Source organism: Pelodiscus sinensis, chromosome 1 (genome assembly GCF_049634645.1).
Source record: "Pelodiscus sinensis isolate JC-2024 chromosome 1, ASM4963464v1, whole genome shotgun sequence".
In the NCBI taxonomy this organism is placed as follows: domain Eukaryota; kingdom Metazoa; phylum Chordata; order Testudines; family Trionychidae; genus Pelodiscus; species Pelodiscus sinensis.
In genome coordinates, this window is record NC_134711.1 from 93,365,664 (window position 1) to 93,386,915 (window position 21,252).

At 48.7% G+C, this 21,252-nt stretch overlaps 2 protein-coding genes across 6 annotated transcripts in view; both read left to right on the top strand.

The window, feature by feature from the left end:
- FOXRED2 (FAD dependent oxidoreductase domain containing 2) overlaps nucleotides 1-19,412 on the top strand; it is a 35,852-nt gene extending 16,440 nt beyond the window's left edge. For 2 of the 4 annotated variants that reach the window (XM_014578914.3, XM_075937748.1), the window contains exon 10: nucleotides 2,542-2,631. In XM_014578914.3, coding sequence (XP_014434400.3) covers nucleotides 2,542-2,591 — 50 coding nt within the window. In that variant the 3' untranslated portion in view covers nucleotides 2,592-2,631. Of the gene's footprint in view, nucleotides 1-1,540; nucleotides 1,658-2,541; nucleotides 2,632-18,755 lie in introns of those variants that run through there. The other 2 variants (XM_075937759.1, XM_075937756.1) reach the window with 2 other exon arrangements.
- On the top strand, nucleotides 1,645-19,412 carry TXN2 (thioredoxin 2). Of its 2 annotated transcripts, none has more exons than XM_025190000.2 (4): nucleotides 1,645-1,784; nucleotides 2,360-2,628; nucleotides 10,407-10,530; nucleotides 18,756-19,412. In XM_025190000.2, exons 2-4 carry the CDS (start codon nucleotides 2,360-2,362, stop codon nucleotides 18,870-18,872), a joined length of 510 nt encoding a protein of 169 aa, XP_025045785.1. In that variant the 5' UTR covers nucleotides 1,645-1,784; the 3' UTR covers nucleotides 18,873-19,412. The 2 variants fall into 2 exon arrangements, with proteins under 2 accessions (XP_025045785.1, XP_025045784.1); XM_025189999.2 differs by having other exon boundaries at nucleotides 1,775-1,834.
- Nucleotides 19,413-21,252: the final 1,840 nt, after the last annotated feature.

Genomic DNA, 21,252 nt, shown 5'->3' on the forward strand with positions numbered 1-21,252 from the left:
CTCTTGCGCAAGAAAGCTCTGATGGCCATTTTAGCCATAGGGCTTTCTTGCACAAAAACTCTTGGCTTCCTGTCTACACTGGCCTCTTCCTGATAGGGAGCATCAGAGATCTCATGCAAGAAGCCCTGTTTCCTGATGCTATACTGTAGATTCACTTGTGCAAGAACGCACATGCAGTGTAGACAGCTGGCAAATTTTTGCACAAGAACAGCTATTCTTGCGCAAAAAGCCTGCAGTGTAGACATAGACTGGATGAAAATGTTGCTGCTATCAAAAGATCCACTTAGTAGCTACTATCAAGTTGATTGGGAGAAATAGGGTTGGCCTTTCACCTGTTGTAAATTGGTATTGCTCCACTCTCTTTAATGCAGTTACATCCATTTACACCAGCTGTGAATCTGGCCCAGAAAGAGGCCATTGAAAAGTCTATATTCACCAAGCAGCCCCCACAACTCACCATGGGATTCTTACATGTGGTCTGTCCAAAGAGAATGGAATTAGGAAGTCCACTGAACACTGACAGACCTGTCTGACCTAAAGGTTCAGTTTTGTTGTCGGGGAGACACTAAAACCAAGAGCAGATCCACTCGACATGTGTACACACGCATCTATCTGTGCACACACGGTCAGAGCATCCTCTTCTCTTTCACTGTAGTGTCCCACACAAAATCCTAAGGCTGTCAATTCCTAATATGTGAGTTGCCTAAGAATGCAGTTCTGTTCTGAAAAGAGACTAAGAATGGCACTTTCTTTACTAGTTTGGTCCCTGTTATGTGTCAGAATCAGAAACACCTGCATCTGAAAGTGTTACTGTTTATTTCTGCATGTAGAGCCAGCAGCTGAGACAATGAGCAAGATTAGATATGAGCCAGAATCAATAAACAACACAAATTCCAACTTAATTTCTCCCATTGTCCCTCTGGGATCCCAAGCAGGGATGGTAGTTAGGAAAATCGCTCTGTTCATAAAGTAGAGAGGTTGCATCTGGATGTCACACAGGAGCAATATTTGCAAACTACCATGGTGCCATTTTTGTAATGACTTTTCAGAGCATAATTTCATTTTAATACTGATGCCATTTCTCTGATGTGAATTACTGCCTGTTGTAATTGGTTGTACGTATTTTATATGGCTATTCTTCCAGTCCAGTTACAAAAATGTTTGCACTGCTTCCACGCTTGGTTTTTTAACCCTTTGGTCGGGGGACACCAGCTGTACTGATTGTATAGGGAATCACGGTGCTGTTATGTGGGGTTTTGCTTTACGTAGCAGGTATTTGTGTTACTTCCTGTCCCATCCTTATTTTTGACACTTGCTATCTGGTGTCCCAAGCAAGGTGTCACGTGGACAAGCCCTCACCAGGCCCGGGATGCGCTTTGTGAGCAGGGCAGGGGCACAAGCAGCTGGCTCTGGCCCAGTCCCGACCCTGCAGCGGGTGAGCACAGCGGAGCCAATCCGCAGCCCCGGCTCACGTGGGGGGAGGGTGCTCTGCTGCTGGTGGATGACGACAGCCGGGCTATTGAACAGCCCTTCTCCGCAGCCAATCAGCACCCAGGAGCCCTCCCCTGTTTGCAACCAACCAAGAGCTAGTTACCCGCGGATAGTGTCGCCAGCCAATGAGCTCCTAGGATTAGACAACAGCGAGCCGGAAGTCGCTGTTCAGGGGCCGATGAGCGCGCGGCGCCCCTCGGCCAACCCGGGGCGCAGGACTCCTGGCGCGCCTCCTCCCTCGCCACAGCCAATCCGCTTCCGGCAGCCTTTGCGTCACTTCCGCCGCCGGGAAGGTGAGTCGTGGGGCATCTGAGGAGTGCGCCGCCGGGACCCAGCGTGCGGGGTGCGCGTGCGGGCCAGGGCCCGGGAAGTGGGCGGGGCGCTGCAGTGGCGCGGGGCGCTCAGGGCACAAGGGACCACAGCGCAGCCGGGCCAGGCAGCAGTGCGAGAGGGCGCAGGGAGAGGGGCAGGGTTAGCATTGTGCAAGGGAGCAGCGCAGCCCGGGGCACCGGTGAGGCCTTGGAGTACTGTGGGTTAGGCTGGCCTAGCAAGGGGCATAACGTCACTGGGAATGGGGCTGGCATGGAATGGGGGGCACAGTGGGCTGAGAGGGAGGGGCACTGAGGGGCTAGCATGGCAGAGATGCGGTGGCAGGGTACGGGGAAGGAGCATGGGCAGGGCTGGCATGGCAGAAAGAGGGGCATTGGCTTCACTGTAGGAAGCAGGAGGAAAGTAGCAGCAGCAGCAGCAGCGTTCCTGGGGCTGGAGAGTTGTTGAGAAGCATAATGTCCGGAAATGCTCCTTCTCTGCTCTCCTTTTCTCCATGGCATGGTTGATCCAAAATGCCTTTTTTCCTTTCATTATACAGATGGCTCAGAGGCTCATGCTGAGGAAAGTTCTATCCGTCACCCTCCAAAAGCTCTCTGTGCCGCCTGTGTTGATCCTTTCCAGGGTGTCAGGAGCACCATGCTACCCTAGATCACTTGTCCCTCTTACCCAGGTCACTATGCCTGCTTCCCTTAGAACGTTTTCTACTACACCTGTCTGCAGGGTCACATTTAACATCCAGGATGGGGCTGACTTCCAGGACAGAGTTATGAACAGCCAGAAGCCGGTGGTGGTAGACTTTCATGCTCAGTGAGTATTAGGTGTGGAGTCTTGGGTCCCTCCTTCTTTTCTCTTTATATCCTGGAAGTAACATGCTGTCACTATGGCTTTGGGCAAGTTGGTTACTTTCCTTTTGCCTAAGTTTCTACCTCAGTAAGGAAGGATAAAAATGTCTTTCTATCTTTCTAAAGTGTTTTTTGATCTATGTGGGGAAAAAATCTGACCTCATATAGCACTATGCTTTAGGCAAGTTTGCTGGTATACCTACACTGGCAAACCTTCCTAGTGGAGACACAACTGCTACAACACACACAAGCACTTTTGCTTGTGTTTATACAGGTTCCCAGAACAGAATAAGCTATACTGGCAAAAGGTTTCTGTGTGCTCCTCATTCCTCCCTCTCTCACCCTCCTCCCCATACCTGTGCACCTTTGTTTCCATTTCCTTCCATGGCACTGTGTGGCCCCATTTTCTCCATATCCCTCATTATCTCCTCCACCCATTCTGAAGCATTTCCTGACCTCCCCTTCATCAGGATTTCTGTATGCCCCCCATTACTTTCACCCCTCCTGCATATCCCATTTCCCCCCTCCGCCGTATGGCGGGAATTTTAAGTGCACTCTTATTATCCTTTTTCTCCTATTCTAGAAGCTCTGTATAGCTCCATTTTCCCTCCTTACATAACCAGGATTCCTCAGTCTCTGTTCCCAAACACCCAGGGTTCTGTTTCTCTCATTCTCTCACAAACACTAGGGATGTTGAAATGCATTTAATTAAGTTCCCGTGTAACTGCTGAAAAAATCAGCAGTTACACAGTTACAGGCAGAGGCAGGCAGCTTCCCAGGAGCCAGTGCATGCAAGAAGCCAGCTTTTAATCTGGCTCCATGAGTACTAGTTCCCATCTGCCCTCTCCTCTCCTCTCCCCTCTTCTCTCTATTGCTGCCTCTGATACAGCCTCTTTTAAATCAGTTACATGGCTACCGGGAGCATATATGTAACTACACTTTCACATTCCTCATGCACACACACTATTTGTGCACATTGTTATTTTCTCTGCTGTTTCACTTTCTGGGAAAGAAGTCAATCAGGATGTCAACATGTTAAACGCTTGGGAGAATGAGCAGAGATGAGATGTGGCATGTTATTCTGGAAGGCCTTAATGCCTGCCATCAGCCAGGTTTTTTGAGCTGTAGCACTTTCAGAAATGCTGGTTACTGTGTTAAAGAGCTGGCAGGGTGTCATGTATTCCCCATTTTGTTCCTTCCGATTTTCCAGATTTGTTCCTTCCCTCAAATCTGTGGGGTTCTGGCCATTGATTCCTAGAAGGTTTGCTGGAATTGATCGGGTGCAGCTCTCAGAAATTTGCTTCACACCTCAGTGTTGTAGCAGCATAGCTACATTGCTCAAGGGAGTAGAAAAACCACATTCCTAACTAGCATAGCTAAGCTGACAAATCTTCCCTTTCCCCCCCCACCAGTACAGCTATATTGAGAGAAGAGTTGATATAACTGCTGTTGATATAGCTATTGTCATTCAGGGAGGAGGTGTTCCTGTACCAACAGAAAATCTGTCATTATAGGCTGCCTCTGCACTAGAGGACAATGCTGGCCAAAGCGTCATAGTGCGGATGTAGCCACAAACACAGAGAAAAACTTTTGAGTTTAGCATGAGGTTATAGCAAATTTGGCAGTAAGTATGCTACCAATATCTGTATACAAAACATAATGCTTGTGTATGTCACCAAGATGTTAACATAGATCGTGTAACTCATACCGATTCATAGGCTCTGTGCTATGCCCAGGTTTTAAATGATCCCTTGCAGGCAGAGATGACCTGTACTTGCTGATTGTGGAAGACGGGGCACACTAGAGGTTTGGGCAACCCCACCAGACAAGACCCCACTTATCCTCAGCCTCCCTTCCTGGAAAGTAATGCCCCTTCCTGCAGCTCCTAGCTGTTGCTCCTTCCTCTCCCCACAGGGCTACGTCAATTGGCTCTTCAAGCAGCTGCCAGGCAGGGAGGGGGCCCAGCCACCCCCTGTGACTAAGCAGGATGGCAGAAATCTGGGGGGCGGGATATGACTCCATCCCTCCCATACACATGCATATCACACCTTTGCTGGCAAGAATCTTGTCAGTGTGCCACATTCCTAAGGGGGCTCAGTGTTCACTCTTCTTTAAGGGTGGCCACATGGCTTCAGTGCTTCCAGAACTGAGCATCCAGGCTCCAGCAAACCTGTTTCACTCTGTGAGCTCTGCCCAGTGAATCCAACTTGGATACTCCTCATAAGTGACATTTCCTGTCTTCCAGAACCAATACATTTCAGCAAGTATTTGCAGTGACACCAAGCAGCCTTTTCCAGACAGAGTAGGGTTTATTAGTCAGCTGTAACACAGCATTGGAAAGTCTTAAGTTAGTTTGCACAGGCTTGGCCAGTACGATTAGCCAGGAAAGCAGCTATGGAATCTCTTTTCACTTTCTCTCCATGAAGCAGCTTGTATCCTAGCATCCTGTCATTTCTTGGTCTGTTGTCTTCTTCCCGCTGAGTTTGCATATTCAACTTGCTGGAGTTTCATGTGGTGTTCCTGTGGATTAGTGTTACTGTTCAGTTGCGATTCCCATAGTCTTTCTGGATCCTCCACTGATATGGGTCGATATCAGCCAGTCCTTCAGTGACCCATTCACACTGCCTCAGAGAGTTAGGTGACTCAACACCTCATTTCTCCTGCTCTGCACCTATGGGGTAACATACTCATATAGGCGACTGCCATGTATATCATTCATAAAAATATTTCAGAAGATTCCCATTTTGTCGCAGTAACAGAATGAACAAGCCTAAATTGACTCTTATGCCTTTTATTTACTTATTCTAAATTATTAATATTACATAGCCTTTTTCAGCCCATAGTCTGACAGTGACAAACGCTAGATTCTATTTTATTGCTACCTTTTACTGCCCCATTGTTGAGCTCACTCCCATTATAGCTCATAAAGGTCTCTCCTTCCTGTGTCAGAAATATTTTTCCTAGCACTAAATGTGCTGCACAAGCTCGTTATGTTTTCTTTATTGACAGGTAGGCCTCAACAGACAACTGGCACAAATTACTACATGAAAGCTGTGTATTACAAGAGATCTGTGTTCTTCAAATTGGTCTCCATGCAATTTTAAAGTATCAGAGGGGTAGCCGTGTTAGTCTGAATCTGCAAAAGCATCTAGGAGTCCTGTGGCACCTTATAGACTAACTGAAGTGTTGGAGCATAAGCTTTCGTGGGCAAGTGAGTCTTTGCCCACGAACGCTTATGCTCCAACACTTCGGTTAGTCTATAAGGTGCCACAGGACTCCTCAACGCTTATGCAATTTTAAAGTAATTCCTAAATTCTTCTCTTATTACCTTTGTTTCCTTCAGCTACTACGAGTTCCCAGGTGACCGGAAGTAGTTGCTGAGAAGTTCATAGCTTCATCTGTAATCTTTATATAATGCCTTTTTGAATGCTGTTTGCACTTCAACTTTTGCTTGTACCAACAAGTTGGTATTCGCAAAGGCTTTTTCTAATATCAGCAAAATCTCGATCAGCAATGAAAATATTCCAAGATGTTATCTGCTCAATTATAGTAATAGTAATAATTTTCTGTCTCATTTGTGTCTGGTGGCACCTAGTGGCCCCAAGCAAAATAAGGGCCATCTTTATGCTCTGTGTTTGTACAGAACCAAGCACAGTCTGAACTACTCTAAATCAGGGGTCTCACACTCATGGCCTCGGGCTATCTGCAGTTCCACAATCCAGTTCGCATTCAGCTGCTGGCACTTGAGCGCCTGTGCCCCAGAGGGTGGTGTCCATACCCTTCTCCCAAGTCCAACCCCTGCTTTGCGCTCTCCCTCATCACACCCCTCTCTCCAAGCTTCCTCCCCCGAGAGACACAGCCTCAGATTACCGGGGTGCCTGGTGTGGGGCAGCAGCAGTGGTTGGGTCCCCTTGTACTCACTACAACCGCAGGGAAGCGGAGCATTGCAGCAACCTCTGCTCTGCCACCGTCTCCTAGGCCAATCCAGTTGCTCCGCTTCACCATGGCATCGGGAAGCAGAGTGCCCCAGCCCCAGCGTGGACTGGAACATGGTGGCAGCGTGGAGCAAGCTGCTGCATAGCATTGCTTCTGCCATGACGGGGGAGGAGCATGACACCTTCCTGTTCAAAAGACGGTTGGGGCGGTTCCCTTATGGGCATGCTTACTGGACTAACAGGTTAACCAGCACACAGCCCAGCTAGAGCAGCCCAGTTGAGCCTATTGAGCGGAGAGGCAGTGAAGTATGCCCTGCCTGGAACAGGGGGCTGCTCCAGGCTGGCTGGGCCTGCCATACCACGGGTGGAGGTCTGCCCCAGCAGTAAGGCAGGCCAGTTAACTGTTTAAACATATAGTTGTTTAAATCCTCTGGGACTGGCAGGTGGGCTTGGGGGACACGTGGGGTGGGAGGCACACAGGCTGGCGTGTTTGCGCTGGGAGTGGGGGGGAGATAACATATGGACATCCCTTCCTGCCCCTCTTCAGAGAAGGGTGCCTGCTAGCCCAACTGGAGGCTATGAGGACTGGCATTGGTCCTAAGGTACAGGCAGTCCCCGACTTACGCGGATCCGACTTACGTCGGATCCGCACTTACCAACGGAGCTTTCTCGCCCCGGAAGTCGGGGCGAGAAAGCCCCGTTCGTAAGCTGCTCCGGTGCCCCTGGTCTGCTGGAGACCGTCTCCAGCAGACCAGGGGCACCGGGCGGGTTCCCGCGCTTCTGAGGCTTTGCCAGAGCAAAGCCTCAGAAGCGGGGGAACCGCTGCTGCTGCCCGTTGAGACCGGGTGCCTGTGGTCTGCTGGGGACGGCCCCCAGCAGACCACAGGCACCCGGACTGAAGCCGCAGCCGCGGGGGGTCCCGCGCCTCTGAGGCTTTGCCAGAGCAAAGCCTCAGAGGCGCGGGGAACCTCCGCTGCTGCCGCTCCAGTCTGGGTGCCTGTGGTCTGCTGGGGACGGTCCCCAGCAGACCACAGGCACCCTGACTGAAGCCGCAGCCGCGGGGGGGTCCCGTGCCTCTGAGGCTTTGCCAGAGCAAAGCCTCAGAGGCGCGGCACCCCGCTGCGCTGCGGCTCTGCTCCCCGTGTCCCTGGTCTGCTGGGGGGGGGGGGGGGCGCAGCTAGTGTGCTCTCCCCCCCCCCCCCCCCAGCAGACCAGGCTTTTGTTTTGGACTCTGGGGCAGAGCAGCTGGGGCGCTGCCGATTGGTCCTGCAGCGCCCGTGGGCACTACTGGACCAACCCGGCAGCACCCCAGCTGCTCTGCCCCAGGTCCTGATTCAGCCGCTGCTGGTCAGTTTCAGCAGCGGCTGAATCAGGACGTCTGGGGCAGAGCAGATGGGGTGCTGCTGGGTTGGTCCAGTAGCACCCCAGCTGCTCTGCCCCAGGCGTCCCCAAGTCAGCTTCTGCTGAAACTGACCAGCGCTGACTACAGGAAGCCCGAGGCAGAGTTGCTCTGCCCCGGGCTTCCTGGAATCAGCTGCTGATCAGTTTCAGCAGCAGCTGACTTGGGGACGCCTGGGGTTCTTAAGTTGATTCTGTATGTAAGTCAGAACTGGCGGTCAGTTTCAGCAGTGTCTGAATCTGGACGCCAGTTCCAACTTACATAAAGATTCAACTTAAGAACAAACCTACAGTCCCTATCTTGTACGTAACCCGGGGACTGCCTGTAAATGGAATTTGAGAACCCTGGTCTAAATGGACAAGACCAACAGACTGAAATAGAAACTAGTGATGACTGAGGATTAACTTGTATGTCCGCAGGTAGAGAGACCAAGAGCTATTGAGAGGAGTAGCATAGGAAGGAAAACAAGCTGTGGTTTCAATCTAAAACATGATGTAAGGGTTTGAGAATTATTATTTTCTTTGTTAGCATAGGTGGGCTTGAGATCAGTACAGGTGGGGCAGTATAATGCAAGTGCAGTTAGAGGAACAGATCAGCACTTTGATTAGCACCAGTATGTTCCATTCATATACTTGCTAATGCCAGACTTTGGTACAGGTAATGTCTGGGGTTTTTTGACACCCTTTCCTTGGCAGTGATTTTGCTGTAGAATAGAACCCCTAAATAAAACTATTTGGAGACTGAGTTCTTTCAAGAATAATGGGTTAACACTGCATAGCAACCTCGTCCCACCCTCCCTGATTTAACTGGGCCTTTCTTATGAGCTTCTCTCAACTATGTTGCAATCCAGGATTGGTCTGACTTAAAAGTTATGTTGGCATAACTATTATTGGTCAGGGGTGTGAAAAACTCACATCCCGACTTCACATAGCTTTGCTGACAATATCAGTGTACATGTAACTCTGTCAACAGAAGTAGGCAATTGTTGGCATAGCTAAAGCCATTCAGGGGGATGGTGTCCTTATGCCGGCAAAATAAATCCTTTTGTCAGGTCTGATCAACACCTAAAACTTACTGTGTTGCTTGGGACTAAGGATGTTAAATTGTGGTTACTTCGCTAATAGTATAGTCGATACAATTTGTATAGACTATCTGATTAGTTGATAGAACCACTCTGCAGAGCCACAGTGGGGATAGCTCCAGGAGCTGGCTCAAGCCAGGACTGAGCAGTCCCAGCTTGTGCTGGCTCCAGGAGCCACATGCCCCGGAGCTCTGTATTTTAAATAAGAGCCGCTGGGCTTTTACTATGTGTAAAATACAGAGGCACAGTGTCCCGGACCAGTGCAAGCTGGGACTGCTCAGTCCTGGCTCATGCTGAGTCCAGCAGCCCCAGTTCACGGCAGACAGCCCCTGTGGAAAGGGTCTGATTCACAGCAGCCTGCCCTATTTCCCCGCCCCGCTGCCTCTGATAGGGGGAGAGGGAAGGCAGCACCCCAGACACGGTGCTGGGGGAAACCAGCTTAAAAGCTTGTGGTGCTCTTCAGTTCCTGCTCGTCTAGCGCTCCGTGCGGCACTTATGCTTTTGAAATGTAGCAATAGCCCCCTTGCTATATTTCAAAAGCTGAAGTGCCGCAGTGGGAAGCAGCACGAGCAGGGACTGCTTCAGTCCCCGCTCATGCTGTTTCCCTGCTGTGCCTCTGCCTCCCACGGTGCTGGGGGAAACCGGCTTTTAAGCTGGCTTCCTCCCCTCTCTGCCCCCCGCACTGGCTCCTGCTCCTCTTGCTGCCTCTCTCTGATAGAGGCAGCAAGCAGGGAGAGCAACTAGTCAAGTTACTTCTCGACTCTCCAATAAGTTTATCAGATAGTCGACTAGTCGCTTACATCCCTAATCGGGGCTGTGAAAAATGTAACCCTTGTGCAGTGCAGTTAAATCCACCTAACCACATTATAGATCCAACTAGTTTGGTGGAAGAATTTGTCCATCCACTTAGCTACTGCCTCTGAAAGATGGATTATCTACACCAACAGAAAACCCCTTCTGTCCGTGTTGGAAACATCTACACTAAAGCAACAGCACTTGGCCTGTGCCACTGGAGCTGCTGGAGTGTAGCTGTACGCGCAACATAGGCTCTGTGCACACTAAGGAGCTGTGCCAGCATAGGTATAGACAGTCTCAGATTCTGTATTGCTTTCTGACATTTGATTCTGACCCTAACAATCACTAAGGGAGTTAGTTAATGTTCACACTCAGAGTTTAAGTTGTGGTATCTCCCATAGTGTAAAGGTCAGTGTAGGAGGGGGTGTTGGGTGGTGATCAAGTTGCCTCTTAAGTACCATGGATACTATGAATCCACAGTGGCTGCCATGGCACTTCCTCATGTAACACCTGCTCTTTTCCTTCTCTGTGAGGTGGTGCGGCCCCTGCAAGATCCTGGGCCCCAGGTTAGAGAAGATGGTGGCCAAGCAGCAGGGGAAGGTGCTGATGGCGAAAGTGGACATTGATGATCACACAGATCTGGCTATTGAATATGAGGTATGGGCCAGGAGTATGAGGGCTGTGTTCCAGCAATTGCTAGTCAGAGGCCCGAGGGTGTCCTTGCATTAAGGAAAGGCTTGTCAGTGCAGCAGCATGTTGGGGCTTGGGGTGGGAGGAAGGTGATTGCTTAGGGACTCCTGTTTTATGTGTCTCATAGATACATTAAAAAGAATGTACAGTTGTGTGTATTCTTTACTGGACCGAAACAAAATAGAAACAAAAATAAGGTGTTCAGTCATCTCTGGTTGTTGCTGTATCTACTCGTCGTATATGTTGCTGGTGTTGGTAGTGGGGAAGTGCCTAAAGTTCTCTCAACACATTTTTGATTGCCTGAGTGTGACATCCCCCCCAACTCTTGCTGGAGGTTGCTCTGATCATTTTCCAGAAATACTTAGTTAACTTTGGAAAAACAAATGTGCACATATACATGTCCAAGTCATAGTAATTTATTTTGTAGGAGTTATTTTGCAGATTGAATAATAAAAATAATGTACAGTTGTCTCTGTCCTTTCCTGGACCTAAACAGAACAGAATAGAAACAAAAATAAGGTGCTTTGTACAGTCTTGGTTTTTGTTCCTTTTGCTTTTTTGGTTGCATTTTTTTAGATTTGCTAGCTACTAAGTCTGCTGCTGTGCAGACTGGGAGCCAGTGAAAAGTGATATTAAGAAACAAAATAGAAGACTTATTCAGCCCTGGCAAGGCAGGAAACAAACCTGGGATGGGGAGGTGGTTAGGCAGAAAGCAAGGCTGAAGAGACATGTGGTGAACCTGGGACTGGCACTGAGGAAGGAGCCTGTTGGCTCCTGCAGCCTGGAGTTGGGGGATGCAAAATCCTGGTTAATCAGCTAACTGGTTAAACCTTATGTTGAACTGGCTAACGGTTTAAGTGTGATCCTGGGGAAGGGAGGCCCTCTCCATCCCAGCCGGAGCAGTCCTCAGGGCTGCTTGCTCCTGCTCCCAGTCCCCCCATGTGGGGGGCTGCTGCTTCCGGCCCCCCTGTGCACATCCCTACTGGGAATGGGTGCAAGCAAAGCCACAAGAGTCTGCCACCCCAGGACTGAAGCTGGAAACTTGAGCCCCGTTGTCCTGGGGAGGTGCAGAGCAAGCTGGCTGTCTGGTTCTATGTCATTTGTGACTCCAGAGGGAGACAGCTCATCCCCTCCTGCCCGTGGACTGCTGTTTTGTTACGCTCCCCACACAAATCGCTGCCTGGGCTGCTGTGGTCACAAAAAAGCCCCTGGTGGCTGCATTTGAGAACTGCTGGCTTAGAACAACGTTTCCTCAACTCCCGTCCCCTTTTACCCCTTCTCCACTTACGCTACATTGATGACATCTTTATGATCTGGACGCATGGCCAAGAACACTGAAGATATTCCATAGAGATTTCAACAACCAACACCCCACCATCAACCTCAGCCTGGACCATTCTACACGAGAGGTCCACTTCCTGGATACCATAGTACAAATCAACAATGGAAAATTAGACACCACTCTCTACAGAAAACCCACTGACTCATACAGTTACCTACATGCTTCCAGCTCCCATCCAGAACACACCATACGATCCATCGTCTATAGCCAAGCCCTTCGATACAACCGCATCTGCTCTAATCCCACTGACAGAGACCAGAAGCTTCAGGATCTCTACCAAGCATTTATAAATCTCAACTACCCACCCAGAAAAATAAAAAAGCAAATTGAAAGAGCCAGACGAATATCTAGAAACCATCTACTTCAAGACAGACCCAAGAAAACCAACAAGAGAATACCACTTGTCATCACCTACAACCCCCAACTTAAACTTGTCCAATAAATTATTAATAAACTACAGCCTATACTGGAACAGGATACCATACTCCAAGAGGCTCTGGGAGACAGACCCATAGTCTCCTATAGACAACCACCTAACCTCAAGATGATTCTTACCAACAACCACAGGACATACCACACTAATACCAACCCTGGTACCTTCCCTTGCAACAAACCCCGTTGCCAGCCTTGTCCACATATTCATTCTGCTGATACCATTATTGGACCTAACCAAGTGAGTATAAGATCAAGAACACATATTCCTGCACATCCAGAAATATAAGTTATGCTATCATGTGCCGAAAGTGTCCGTCTGCTATGTACATTGGACAAACGTCTCAGACACTTCGCCAAAGGATTAATGCCTACCAAACAGATATCAGACAAGATCACAAAGAAAAAACTATTTCTTGCCATTTCAACCAGAAAGGACACTGTCTCAACGACTTAACCACCCGCATTCTACTACACAGACCTTTTACATCTGCACTTGAAAGGGAATCCTCTGAACTGTCATTCATGTTAAAATTCGACACTCTCTGGGGGGGATTGAACAAAGACCCCAACTACCTTTCCCATTACCAAGATAGCTTCCCCGGTTATCACCTCTAATACCATTAGCTCACAGACATCTAACTTTCCCCACCTCTAATATCATCAACTCACAGACACTTACCTTCCTTTTTCCCCCCACCCCCGCATCCCCCTTCTGTTCTGAAATGTGATTTGTCCTTTTCATATGTGTTCATTTTTTTTAATTGTATCCTTGGGTATATATGGTTGTGACTATTTGATCTGAGGAAGTGGGTCTGGCCCATGAAAGCTCATCATCTAATAAACCATCTTGTTAGTCTTTACAGTGCTACATAGTCCTGCATTTTGCTTCTGCTGACTTAAAGGCTGTGAGCCATGTGGTGCGAAGCACTGTGCAGGTGCATAACACGAGGACAGGCAGTGCCCCACCGAGCTTGCATTCTAAGTAGGATGTTGGCTCGCTGATCACTTCAAATGCCAGGCAGCTGGTGGAGTGACAGGCCTAATGTGTAGCCCTGTATGCTGTTAAACACCCATTCTCGTGTGATCCACACAGGTTGCCCTACAGGTTTGGAGTAGGCTGAATCCAACCCCTGCCCCTCATTGGCTGGCTTTCCCTCCCAGGCTTTAAGAGGATTCCTGGCGGTTAATGTCTCATCCTCAAGCTCATCTTTAGTTTTGTAGGGAGAGTAGGTGGCAGGAGGAATAAATGTATCCATTTTCTGGCAGGTTGCATCCTCAGCACTTTCGGTAGCCCGTCTCTCCACTGATGGTCATGGGAACTCCCTGCCCTGCCCTACCCTCTGCTATGGCATGCTTTGTTAGAAGATAATTGAACACAGAGATGAATTCTGCCATTTTTTTGCTGATTTGAGAAATTTAAAAAATCCCCAGTACTGGGGCCCTGATGTCTCCCTTCCCCAATAACAAGTTGACAAAGAATGCTGCTGCCATATTCCACAATAAAGCCCTGTAGCAAAAGGTTTAGTGTTCACTCTCCCTTGTAGGAGGTGAGCCCTGCTCCTTTCTCTGGGGGATTAAAGCCTCACATCTTTGTGCCAGGATTGAAGCTAAGACAAGGAACTCAGAAAAATCTGTCAGCCAGCTGTGAACCAGCCTCTGGGGAATGTTCTCTCTCCAGGCGGGGGTTAGGGGGAGGTGTCACATGCTTGTTACTCCCAGGCAGCGGTGGGTAAGTCTTTGGGAGGAAATGGAGCCAGCCTGTTCCTTCCCATTCCCATTAAAGTGGCAGAACCGTCTGCCTGGAGTGTGGAGGCACAGCTTACATTAGGGATGTTAAATTTAGTTTAATCAACTGAGTGGAATTTCCATCGACTAGCTGATAAGCGGTGAAGCTGCAGCAGGGATAGCTCCCACCCAGGACTGGGAGCTAACCCTGCTGCAGTTCTGCGTTTTAAATGTATTGAGAACCCACCTCCGTCTTTCCTCACCAGTCTAATAGATGTACACAAACCACTAGGTAAGGATTGTTCTGGCCACAGATAAGAGGGAGAGAATCAAATTGTTCAATCAGTATTGTTCCAAGTCTTGCAGAAGCACTTATGCTACAATTATACCTGCGCAGTCCCAGGCAATGGGAAAACAACATGGAATATCAGTATTTAAAAGCGCTAGGGAAAAGGTTGAGAATTACAGCCCCGTGAGTGTTGTTTCTCTAGTCAATGGGAAGTTGGAGGGATTAAAATTGTTCAGTTTAATAGGGATTTGGCTCAGGGAAATCTTGTCAAATTGGGTGTCTGAAATGATCATTCTAGTTTAGTAAGTAACCCTGGCAAGAGGATGTAAGCAGTGTTTGTGCTGCAGTCAAGGCCTGGATTACAGGCCCTCTTCCTGAGCCTTAAATGTAGACACAGGCAAGCTCTGTTAAATTCCCATTCTGCAGAAAGTTCTGAAAATGGACATGCTCTTTGGGCTATCCAGATGATAAACCTCTAGTTTTGTTAGTGCTTCAGACTCCTCCCTGGGCAGGTTCTTTGATTGGGACTGTGGTGAAATAGAAGTGTCAGGGGAGTTTTGTTCTTATCTTTAAAGTTTCTGGCTGGCTTTTTAAGGACATTTTGTTCCTGATTTGTGTTGTCCTGAGCTCAGTGTTAGATTAGCCTCCCTTTTGTTTGCTAGTCAAAGTGGTGAGAGTGGAGGGGCTGGCCAGCATAGCTCCAGGCTGTTTTAGGTCAGCAGAAAACTGGTGGGGAACCATTTTTGTCTGCCATCTTTTTTGGGTCGGGGGCCACTGACCCACAGAGAAATCAGTCATGGGCTGCACAAAAGTGACAAACGAACAAAAAAGCCTACCCCTCACTAGTGTGGGCTCCCCAATGTTGGGGGGAGCCCTGAGCCTCATGGGCCGGATCCAGGCAAGCCAGGGGCTGGCTGCATCTGGCCCCCAGGCCTTAGGTTCTCCGCCCCAGTATGAAAGAAAAGGCTATGGTGTTCAGGGTGAGAGGTCAGAAAGCCACCTGTTACGGGGCAGGAACTCTGAATGTCACTGCTAGCAACATCCTCTTCTAACAACGGGGCCAATGGCCCTTCCCCCTTGGGATCTAGGGCTCTGAAATTGTTCTCTTCTTGTGCCCTGGGATTTTCAAGGCCCTTTTCTCACCCCCACGATTCCCCTGCTAGCTGCCAGGAAACTAGCTTCCTCCCACAGTTCTCCCCTCCACGTGCAGACTCTGGCTGCCTGCCCAGCCTGAGATTGCACAACTTCCTCTCTGCAGTGGATTCTTTGGGAGGCGGGGGAATGGAGAGAGACCCCCTTGGAGAACTTTGGAATGCCTGAGCATTCCTTCACATGGGTCTCTGCCTGCCCTTGGCTCCAGGCTGTCCCAGCAGATCATGCATAGTTTCCTGCTGCTCGAGACCTTGCAAATCCAGTTCTGCACTAGACAGGACTAAAAATCTCAGGAGAATGGAGTCTTTTCTCCTCATCCAACACCCTCTTTTTAGGAGGTCTCAGAACAGAGCTTTTGTCCCACTGTGGTTTCTCTTCTCAATCAGAAGGACAAAAATAGAAGTATAGTCTCAGCTTTGATCGGCTCTGCGTGGGATTCTGTCTCACTTTTCAGTTGCACTGGTTTGTTGCCAGGATGCATTTTAATCCCAGATGGGAAAGCGCGGTCCCTTCTCCCAGGCTGCTGCTGCTGGCTGGTGTGGTAGTTTTAGAAAGCAAGCAGTGAGATTTCTATTCCTGGAGACTTCTCCACGTAGTTTGTTCCCTGGATTGGTCCTAAACTTACTAGTGAAGCCTCACCACCTCTGGCCTCTCTCTTCTGCATAAAAGGGCTGGAGTGATGTAAATGGGCCCTAGCAGCCCTTGGTCTGACTGCAAGAGATTACCCCTGGGGCTGGTAGTGCTGAACCTGAGGACTTCCTGACGAGCCCTGGCATAGGGGCTGCCCAGAGGACATCTTGGGATGCTGTTGGAAACTGGACTGGTCCATTGGGCTTTTTAATGCTATGCTGGTGGGGCACCCTCTACCCAAGCAGTTGAGCCTCTGGAAGGACAGAGTAGCTAAAAGCCACTATAGCTTCTCTTCCCCCCCCTCCCACCCAAAAAAAAAAAGAAAAAAAGAGCTGAGTTCTGTGCTGTGCCCCTCAGGGAACCCATGCACACAGCAGCTGGGAGGCAATATTCCCAGTTCGAGGTGAGGAAAACACACTAGCGCACTAGGACTAGCAGTGTTACCGTGGTGGCTCTGGCTAGCCACCCAAGTACAATCCTGCTTGAGCCACTGGGTAGGCATTCAGTCAGTGAGCTGAGCTACTGTGGCCACACAGCTGTTTTAGGCTCTTAACTTGTGTCTATGTGCTCAAGCTAGGAATCCATCTCCCAGCTGCTGCCTACACGTACCCTTGGAGGCACAGCCTAGAACGAGCATATCTAATAAGGAGATCAGTGCTCCTGCTGCCACTTTAAGGAGGGGTGGGGAGGAGAAAATTGCGTGTTGCCAGTTCTGTACTTAGTGTTGACACTTGGTTTGTGGTTCAGGGTGTGGGAGGAGATGGAGGCCTCAGCCACAGGTGCACGTGAGGCTCAGAGCCACACTGGCCCACGCACAAAGGCCTGTAACTCAATGCGAAGTTAACTGCTCCTCCTCCACTCTGAAGGCTGCTCCTGGTCCTCACTTGGTCCAGTGCTTGCTTTCATCATGTGACCTTCAAAGCTGATGGCTAGATACGTGAGGCTATTTTATAGAGGAGTTTGGGTAATTCCACTTGCTGTTTAACCTACCTTAGAGACATAAGGAAGGATCCCTGGAGAATAACAGCCCCAGGAGGGCATAATTAAGGGCAAGCTCAATGCGTCCTCATCATATCCTTCCTTCCTGAAAAAGAAAGAATTTTCACCCAGGCACAGCTACTGGCATGGTGGGCAGCTTTCCAGGCCCACACTACGCTTCTGTAGCTAGTCACTAGGGGGTGTTAAAGGACACAGATTAAACAGGCACTTGGCAAGCGGAGGAGGAGCCCCAGTGCCTGTATTATCTATATCTGGTCTGTACAAAGTCCTGGAGGGTATACATAGGAGCCATTCTTGAAGAGGGAGGGTCAGGGTGAAAAAAATTTGTCTAACTGCCAGTGAGAGAAGAGCCAGATCTGAGGGATTTCCTGTGGGAAGGATTTGCGTGGGTGGCAGATCCCTGATGGCAGCAAGAGACAGCGCAGCTGGGAATGTACTTGCTGAGAGAATGCATTCCCAGGATGGATAGCCTACAAGATATGGATGGGACACATTCCAGTGGATAAGCTCCAAGAAGATAAGGGCTATGATGGAGAAACAGGCATGTGGCTGGCTGTTCTGAAATGCTACAAAATTCTTTCTCTTGCTGTTCCTTGCTGGTTTAAGTCCCATTATGCTTTCCCCCAAAAGATGGTCAAGCTTGCGAGGAGTTGTTAGAGTAACCCACAGCTCTGTAGCTTGCTGCCAGCCCAGTTTGAGGGCTTTTCTTCCCCTGTCTAATCAACACTGCCTCTGAGGGTAGTGACTTGTTAGTGAAGCCAGGAGTTGTGAGAGCAGAGAAGTGGAAGAGGATAGGGAATCCTCTTCTGCCTGCTGCCCTACTTGGGAGAAGGTGCACTTCCACTCTGGCCCATATTGAATTCTGGGGGGAAATCATGGGGGCACATCTACACACTTATTCTGAAATAACACAGTGCACATCTACACTACAAGCCATTATTTTGAAATACTGTCGAGCTGGAGGACTTTTTACTCCGACTCCTGCAACCCTCATTTCACAAGGAGTAAGGGAAGTCAAAGGAAGAAGGTTCTTCCTTTGACTTCTTGCTGTGTAGATGGCACCAAAAGCTGAATTAAACTATTTTGACTTAAGCTGTGCCATTAATGTAGCTGAAGTTGCGTAGCTTAATTCAACTTTAGCCGTGCTATGTAGACATGCCTCCCCTTGTAAAATGTCTTTTAAAGTGCCCTATAAAGCATTTTTAAAATATCAGTCTGGTTACTATTTTTATTTGTGGAGGGGAAGGTATTTTGTCTGCATTTTAAATCTTAGGTCTTGTCTAAACTACAAAAGCTTCCTGCGTTGATTTTATTTAAATCAAGGCAGATATGAGGCTCAAAAAATGAGTAGTATCAATGGCTTCCATGTTCATTGTTAGCTCTCACACCTCCATTAAAGGGCTGAACAGAGAGACCCTAATTTCTAATGTCAAAAGCAAGCAGAATAAATAAAACCATGAAAACTTGTCAATCCTTTATGAATTATACAGAAGGGCCCAAGTCTTGTGGGGGAGGGAGTGGGCTGTTGGCTTTACAGGTCATCCTTCAATGCCATTGTGCAGCGGGGCTCCTGCCAGAATAGCTTACTATGTGTCTGTTTGCACTCTCTTTGCTTTCCAGGTCTCAGCTGTGCCTACTGTTCTGGCTGTGAAAAATGGAGACGTTGTGGATAAGTTTGTGGGAATAAAGGATGAGGATCAGCTGGAGGCCTTCCTTAAGAAACTCATTGGAGCCTGAGCACCAGAGGAAAACTGTGAAACCCTGCACCTAGGCCTCTGGATTTGGCCATGTTGCGCGTTCTCTTGCTGAGGCAGCCATGATGCAAAACTGAACTGCCTTGTAGAGCCTGTGCCCTTTTTGGTGTCCATGTGTGGCCCACCTTCTCCTCTGGGGCAACAGTAGTCCTGAGCAATTGTGAGGGATGGTGAGAGGTAAGGCCTCTCATCCTCCAAGTTGGGGGAAGAGAAGCTTGAATTGCGTTTCCATCTGCCATCAAAGACTAGCAGTGGGGGTGGGGGACAATTGCTAAATTTTGAACTTTCTGTCCTAGCCAGACCCAGAGCAGTAGATGGTTGCTCTCTGCAGGATGTGGACACATATTTTCTCTGGGTGGGTTTGTTAAAATTGGGGATTGCTCTGCTTGGCCATACAATACCTGCATCTTTGTCCCTCATGAATCTCTGTGGCTCTTTGAACCCATGCCACACTGTCCCTTGCTGCTGATTTATGAAGAGAAAAATTTTGGTAGGTCTATAATAAAGAGAACTTGATTAATCACTTCTGTGTAGTTCTGTAGAAAAGCCTGATCTCTGAAATTGTGTACTTGGAATAGATAGGGGTGTTGCTGCTGCTGTGATAGCTGAGCGCAGATGAGGGGACTCCCTAAATGGAAACAGCCCAGAGAGGGGTGTCTAATCTGCATTAAAACAAGCAAGTGCATTATTTCTGTGCAGCTCCCAGCACTGCTCCTCTGGCTCTTTGGACTGGTCTGACTTTTCAGGTGCTGCTGGATTCAGATCCAGAAAGCTGGCACTTCTCCTGATTAGGGAGGAATATTGGATATTGCCAGTAATGTTCTCACCCCTCCTTTGCTCCTCATCTTCATTAGCTCCTGAGCAGCCGGTGAGTGCTTCTACGCTCCTGTTCGTATAACTGAATCTGTTCTTACCAGTGAACTCTGCTGCAGAATCTTCATGGGAGGCTGCAGTGATTAGTTCTGAGGGAAGAGTTGTTGGCGTGAAAGGAAGCTAAGGGGGGATGTCTTGTCTCTACCTTTGGACTTGAATTCATCTGGCCTTTAAATGATAGTACAGGCAGTCCCCGGGTTACATGGATCTGACTTACATCGGATCCCTACTTACAAACGGGGTGAGGCAACCCCGCACTAGCTGCTTCCCCCCAGCAGACCAGAGAGACGCGAAGCTAGCGCCCCCCGCCCCCCCCCCCCCCCAGCAGACCAGGGAGACGTGGAGCGGCTTTTCTCAGCAGACACCTCAGGTTGAGAATAAAAGACTGAGGGAAGTGAGGTGTGGGAGAATAAAACTCAGCTCTGGTGAAATGTTTGGCTAGAGTTTCCCGTACAATATGTACCAGTTCCGACTTACATTCAAATTCAACTTAAGAACAAACCTACAGTCCCTATCTTGTACGTAACTCGGGGACTGCCTGTAATGAGTTTATATATTCATAACTCTTGTTGAGCACAGTCCCTCCCAGTTGCTTTTCCCCACCCTGCCTGCCCGCCCTTTCTGCTCGTTCCTTACACTTACCTCTGTCCTTCCCACCTGCTCAGCGGTTTCTGCTACCTTCACTAACCTCTCCCTCAGCTGCTCCCATCTAACACACCTTGGAACAACCACAAATTAGTGTTCTCAGGGTGAAACACTTGACTTTTTTCCTTTGTCACAAGTTTAATTTCACTTCATTTATGCCACACATTGGAATACTATCAATATTTGATGCCCTTCTATGGGTTTTTTGCTTTGTCTTCAGTCTCCCTTACCTTGGCTCCAAACAACATCTCCCACAAGATGGTTAAACACTGGAATAAATTGCCTAGGGATGTTGTGGAATCTCTATCACTGAAGATATTTAAAAGCACATGAGAGAGACATCTGTCAGGGATGATCTAGACAGTGCTTGGTCCTGCAGTGAGGGCAGGAGACTGGACTTAATGTTCTCTCGAGCTCCCTTCCAGTTCTGTGATTCAGTGATTTCATACATTATTATAAGTGGATAAGGGATTTTCCTCCAGGTGTATCGTTACACTTTATAATCAGGAGTACATTTTAAGGAGTGGTGATCAAAGTCCGTAAGTGCTGGGCTGTAGCCACAGTGCTGCTGGCAGTTTTGTTCTTATCTCAAAGCTGAGCAATGCGGTCTAGTCCGCTGCAGTAAATGGTACCAGTAGCCCAGTAGGGGACACTCTTTGAGTCAATGCTGAACTAATGCCCCACTGCCTTGTTATACAGCTCTGCTGCTGGAGTTAACTTTTTTTGAAAGAGATTTAAAACCATTCTTGGCCATGTATGATCTTTAAAGAGCCCCTGCCACTTTTTGAAATGGAAGTGTTTTAAACCTGCTAATAGTACCATGCCTCCTTAAATCCCCCTTGGCA

Excerpts from the sequence above, each read along its gene's own strand:
- TXN2 (XM_025190000.2), top strand. The coding sequence starts at position 2,360 with ATGGCTCAGAGGCTCATGCTGAGGAAAGTTCTATCCGTCACCCTCCAA. Across the intron at positions 2,629-10,406 it reads GTGGTAGACTTTCATGCTCA|GTGGTGCGGCCCCTGCAAGA; the intron begins GTGAGTATTAGG and ends CTTCTCTGTGAG. Across the intron at positions 10,531-18,755 it reads ATCTGGCTATTGAATATGAG|GTCTCAGCTGTGCCTACTGT; the intron begins GTATGGGCCAGG and ends TTTGCTTTCCAG.